Here is a 5,869-nt window from a genome sequence, read left to right as displayed (position 1 = left end):
TATATGATATAAATAAGATTTGGACAAGAATGTAGATTAAAAAAACAAAAAACAAGGTATAAATATCATAATACATCAAAATACATAAAAATCAAATATCACAGTTGAGAGCACGCCGTAACAAATTCCTGAAATGAATAAGGGCTGTTTTTGACTAGAAACTCTTTTAGATCATTTCTGAACTTTATAGTTTGCTGATTGGTTACTAAAGTGGCTGGTAATAAATTATATAGATAACTCCCTGCGTAGTTAGGAGATTTTTTGTAGAACTCATGCGTTGGCCTTTCGATGTGAAAATTATTCTTTGTTCTTGTGTTGTGTGTGTGAACCATGGAGTTCTTCAGAAGTGATTGTTTGATATTATGGGTGTGCACTAGTAGCTGTAAAATGTATATACTTGTCACTGTAAGGATTTTTTTTGTTTTAAACACTGTTTTACAGGATTGACGGTAAGGAATATTGTACATTAGTCTTAAAATTCTTTTTTGTGCGATAAGAACCCTGTTAACTTGAGATGATTGGCCCCACACTATTATGTTATAATTGATGACCGAGTGCACGTTCGCGTAATACACGACGTTAAGTGTGTTTTTTAGGTTTAGTAGCATAAAAAACGCCTTGTTAAGTTTAGTACATATTAAGTTAATGTGATCCACAAATAACATATGGTTGTCGATAATTATACCTAGACACTTAGATGATGTGGAGGTGCTTAGGTTTACCTTGTTGAACTTGAAAATAAAGTTATTGCTTTGGCGATGCTTCGTATGATGTTCAATAATAACAGTCTTATGGTAGTTAATGATGAGTCTGTTTTTATAACACCACTCGTCGAAATCTCTTAGCGTCCGCTTTACTTTAGATTCAACTCCTCCAATGCTCTCGCCACTGATCACTATGGTAGTGTCATCTGCATACATAAATACCTTCCCTTCATGTAGATGATGTGGGAGATCATTAACGTACAGTAAAAAAATCAAGGGGCCAATTATGCTCCCTTGTTTCAAGTACGATATGTCTGATTTGTGGTTCTCCAGCTTCACTCGCATATTTCGGTTTGTTAGGAAGGAAACCATCCATTTATTGATATTTCCTCTGAAACCTAGAGTTTCAAGTTTTTGTGATACAAAGGATACGTCTAGGGTGTCAAACGCACGAGAGAGATCGAAGAATATGGAGACTGTTATGTGGCCGCTATCCATTTTCTTTAAAATATACTGAACGTATTCTGCTGATGCCGTCTGTGTGCTTCGTCCTTTTCTGAACCCATGTTGAGCTTGAGAGAGGATGTTGTACTGTTCACAAAAGATGTTAATTCTGTCAGCCATTATGGTTTCAAATCTTTTTGAAAAAATGCTAAGTACGGATATTGGCCGGTAATTGTGAATGTCTTCAGGGGGATTTTTTTTGAGAATCGGGGTTACTAAAGCTTGCTTTAATACGTCCGGAAATTCACCTTCTTCAACCGAGTGATTGATTAGGTCTGCCAGGAGTGGTGCTACGACATAGTTACATACTTTAATTAACCTTACGGGGATGTCATCAAAGTAGAATGGACGTTGGTTAATTTATTTATGTACGTTGATACTTCACATGCATGCAGTGGAATGAAAGCCATCGAGTTGGAAATGTGTTTACTGGTTGTGCAGCTCGAGGATAGTTTATGAGATCTTTCAGGCTCTTTGCGTCTTGATAATTAGTTAAGTAAAATGTTTCTTTTTTGCGTTATGAGTTTACGACTAAAGACGAAATCACGGACGGCCTAAATGGACACCCGTAAGTCACAGAGGATCCGTTTACCTAACTAAGCAAACACTGCTCATTTGTGACCCCATCAATTAAGATAAGATCAAGGACGGCTCAAATGAATCCCCGTACGTTAAGGAAGGATCATTTGAGACCCCAATGGGTTGTAACTAGGCCATCGAGGATTCTCCGAGACCCCACTCGCATTTTAAAAGTAGGTCAGAGGATTCATTGAATCCCCATAGGATTCTGATCAAGGATCTGCGCATCCCCATGCATATAGAGGCCATATGCGCGGAATCCAAGGTCAAAGAGGATCTGCGCACCCCCATTCTTTCCCTACTCAGATTATAAGCTCAAGAATAACAAGTCTCGACGATCAAGTGGGTCATTTCGATACCGTGTGTGTTTACCTTAATTTCATTTAGCTCGTGGGAGAGTGCCCATGCTTGGGAGATTTTAAACTGTTGTTACTTAAATGGGGGTTGTTTATTGAAACTAATAATTTTTTTTGTGCATGCTTGGTAGTAAATGATATTAGCTTTCTGTGATTTCGGATCGGGTGATATATATATATATATATATATATTTGTGGTTGTTATTTATTAGATATTGTTGATACGGCAAGTTAAGCCGAAGTGGTACCGGTAGAGTTGCGCAACACTAGCGAGTTTTCATTTAGTAGCACAAGCACTGTAGGTTTTGTTAATCTAATTCGTATTGCGTGCGTTGTCCTGGTACGCATTTGTGGCAGGTTATAGCCCTGCTACCCGGTAAGTTATTGTTGTTCGAAGTCATAGGAGTTAAGGTGGAACTATTTTCCTACAGTTAAACCTTGCATGATTAGTATTATTAAGGGGAAGGGGGAGGTGTTGTCTGCTTGATTCGGCGACTCATTTATTAAGTGTGTTATTGCGCTGGATTAGTTATAGTAAAGTTGTGATAATTATATTTCAAGCCTCGTTCTTCGAGATTACACATACGTAGTACCATGTTTTCGTACATCAAGCCACTAGTTCAAAGCATGCTTAAAAGTTTTCAACCTCCCGCTCTCCTCGCACCCGCCGACGGCCCGATCGGTCTCGTTTCCCCTAACCTTCATACTTGTTTTTAGTGCGCGTCAAGCTATATCGGTGTTGTTATATTACGATTAAACCTTTTTTTTGTTGATAAATATGAGTAGTTTGAAGGATACGGAGTTATTAGATCGATTAAAAAGATTAGAAGATAAGTGTTTTAATCGACGTGCGAAAAAGCGTCCACGTGTGGTGCGACCGTTATCCTCCAGCTCTGAGTCAGAGAATGAAGAGTACAGCGGACCAACTATTTCCCCTTCGTTACGTGACGAGCCGTCAACACATAGTCGTTGGCATCTAGAAAACTTTACAGGTTAGTTGTATTTATTTTTACTTAGCTACCTGATGTATAGATGAAAAGGAAAGCACGATTTGAAATTTATTACGTATTTAGCTAGTGATATTGTATTGTTTGAGTTCTTGCTTAAGAAGAAACATAAACAATTATTTACAAGGTGAGCTTATTCATTAGATAAGACATACCTTGACAAGGCAATGGGAAAAATACTGTTTTTTATTGGGCCATAAAGCTGACACGAGGGGTCAGATAGGTACCAAATGCAAATTTGCTTTCCCAATTTCTCATACCTGTGTATCATAGTAATATGCCTTTCTCTAACTACAGAGCCGGCAGAGAGAAATTTGAATCTCGAATCAAGTTCCGAACGACAAAGCGAAATCGTGGTACTCATTGACCAAGATGTCGATTCGGATGATGAAATCCTTTTTTGTCTTGGCAAAGACCCTAAAAATACAAGCGCCGTAGAACATGCTTTACATCCGGAATTGGCAGCTCGCTGGAATATTTGGTTATCGGAGGGCATCCCAGAAGAATCCAAAAAAGAACTAATAGGAAAGTACAGCGTCAAAGGAAACTGTAAATTAAGTTCCCCTAAGCTAAATGCCGAATTGGAAACGCATCTTGCAGAATCTGCAAAAAGAAGAGACGTTCACTTCGTGGACACCCAAAATCTCATTGGCAAAGCAATGGCGGCATTAGGCTCCGCGATCACAATATTGTTTAAAAACAAAGAGGAGGGAGTGGACAGGCTCCAGCTACTGGAAACCCTTTGTGATACTGGCAAATTGATGGCTGAGGTTCACCACAACCAATCGTTAGCCCGTAGGGCGTTCATCTCTCCAGGACTAGAAAGAAACATTAAACCAATCTTGGAAAGAAACAAAATAGACGACTTTTTGTTTGGGAGCAACTTATCCCAAAAAGTTGATGAAGCAAAAGCTATTCAGAAGAATAGTTTGCTCTTTATTAACAATAAAAAGAATCCCCAACAACGAATTAGCAAAAATTTAAACTGGAAAAGCCCACCTGTTCGACGCAACAATCAATCAAGGGACAGTCAGGTGGGCTTCAAGACACAGACCTACAAGAACAACGCAAGCTTCCCTTATCCATCGAGAACAAAGACCATGCCGTATCCCAAAAGCAACCACGTGCGTTACCAGGTAGAAAAAAGGACACACCGTCAATATCGTCGTTGAAGGTAACGAAAATAGCAGGAAACCTAAAGAATTTTATAACCCAATGGAAAAAATTAACTTCCGATGATTTTGTAATCTCCTGTATTTCGGGTTATAGAATTCCTTTTGCGAGACCTGCAAATCAATTAGCGTCTCCTGTTGAACCTAAATGGTCAACAACCGACTATGCAAATATAATGTTAAGTGTTAGAAAATTATTAGATTGTGTGGCAATAGAACCTTGCAAAACCGAGAGGGATCAATTTATTTCCAGTTATTTTTTAGTACCAAAACCAGACGGCAGCAAACGCTTTATACTAAATTTAAAACAACTAAATACTTTCATTGATACAGATCATTTTAAAATGGAGGACATTCGTACTGTATCAAAATTACTATCCCCGGGTGATTTTCTAGGTTCTATTGACTTACAAGATGCATATTATATGGTACCAATACATTTAGATAGCAGAAAATATTTAAGGTTTAGTGTTTCGGGGAATCTTTATCAGTTTTGTTGCCTACCTTTTGGGCTAGCCACCAGCCCCTATGTATTCACAAAAATAGTAAAGCCCATAGTCACTAAGTTGAGAACAGATGGATATATCTCCACAATTTATCTGGACGACCTGTTATGTTTTGGAAATTCTTTTATCAAATGTTTACAAAATCTAGAAGCCTCAGTGTCTATCTTTTTAAGTTTAGGTTTTATAATTAACTACCAAAAAAGCAATTTAATACCTAAAAAGCAATGTCAATTTTTGGGGTTTCTCATTGATAGCGAAAAATTTTGTTTAAGCGTGCCCAAGAAAAAGATAGCAAAGTTGAGTATAACTTTAAAGAAATTTTGTCATAAAAAATCATCCACCATTAGGGAATTTGCTAGTTTACTTGGTTCACTGGTAGCCGTTTGTCCGGGGGTTGCAGATGGTTGGATCTATTGTAAATATTTTGAGAGAGAAAAGTTCCTTGCCTTAACGTTAAACAATGGAGATTATAATGCAACGATGAAGATCACAAAAAACTTGACACCAGAATTTCTGTGGTGGTTAAAGAATTTACCCTTAGCTTGTAACCCCATCAAGAAATTTACATTTAAAAGAGAAATTTTCTCAGACGCGTCATTATCAGGGTGGGGTATATTTTGTAGTAGTCAAAGATCTTCGGGCTTCTGGAATGAAGATGAACGGAAATATCACATCAATTACTTAGAGCTTTTAGCTGTTTTTCTTGCATTAAAATGCTTTGCAAGGTCTTTAACCGAGTGTGAAAAGCTTTTTATAGATTTCTTAGAATAGAATTGTTTAAGTTGAAAATGTGATTAGAGTTATTTCTTTAGCATGTATGTATTTATATCCTGTAGTTAGAATAAAATAAGTTCATAGCCATAAATGTTGTTTGCATACAAAAAAAAAAAAAAAAAAAATTTAGCTCTAAAGATCTACGTATGTGTAATCTCGAAGAACGAGGCTTGAAATATAATTATACGATCAAACGAACTTACCTGTTGTGAAGTTCGATCGTAATTATATGAAAGCCTCGTTCGAGATGATTACAACCCCCCCACC

The 5,869-nt window shown here is 37.5% G+C and overlaps 1 protein-coding gene across 1 annotated transcript; it reads left to right on the top strand.

The window, feature by feature from the left end:
- The first annotated feature begins 2,921 nt into the window (after positions 1 to 2,921).
- On the top strand, positions 2,922 to 5,636 carry LOC116164387. The gene is made up of 2 exons (XM_031478564.1): positions 2,922 to 3,135; positions 3,448 to 5,636. Exons 1-2 carry the CDS (start codon positions 2,922 to 2,924, stop codon positions 4,320 to 4,322), a joined length of 1,089 nt encoding a protein of 362 aa, XP_031334424.1. The 3' UTR covers positions 4,323 to 5,636.
- The last annotated feature ends 233 nt before the right edge of the window (positions 5,637 to 5,869 follow it).

The sequence above is a fragment of the Photinus pyralis genome, unplaced genomic scaffold, assembly GCF_008802855.1.
Source record: "Photinus pyralis isolate 1611_PpyrPB1 unplaced genomic scaffold, Ppyr1.3 Ppyr1.4_LG1, whole genome shotgun sequence".
Taxonomy (NCBI): domain Eukaryota; kingdom Metazoa; phylum Arthropoda; class Insecta; order Coleoptera; family Lampyridae; genus Photinus; species Photinus pyralis.
Note: the sequence above shows the minus strand (reverse complement) of the source record. Positions and strands in the feature narration are given on the sequence as shown.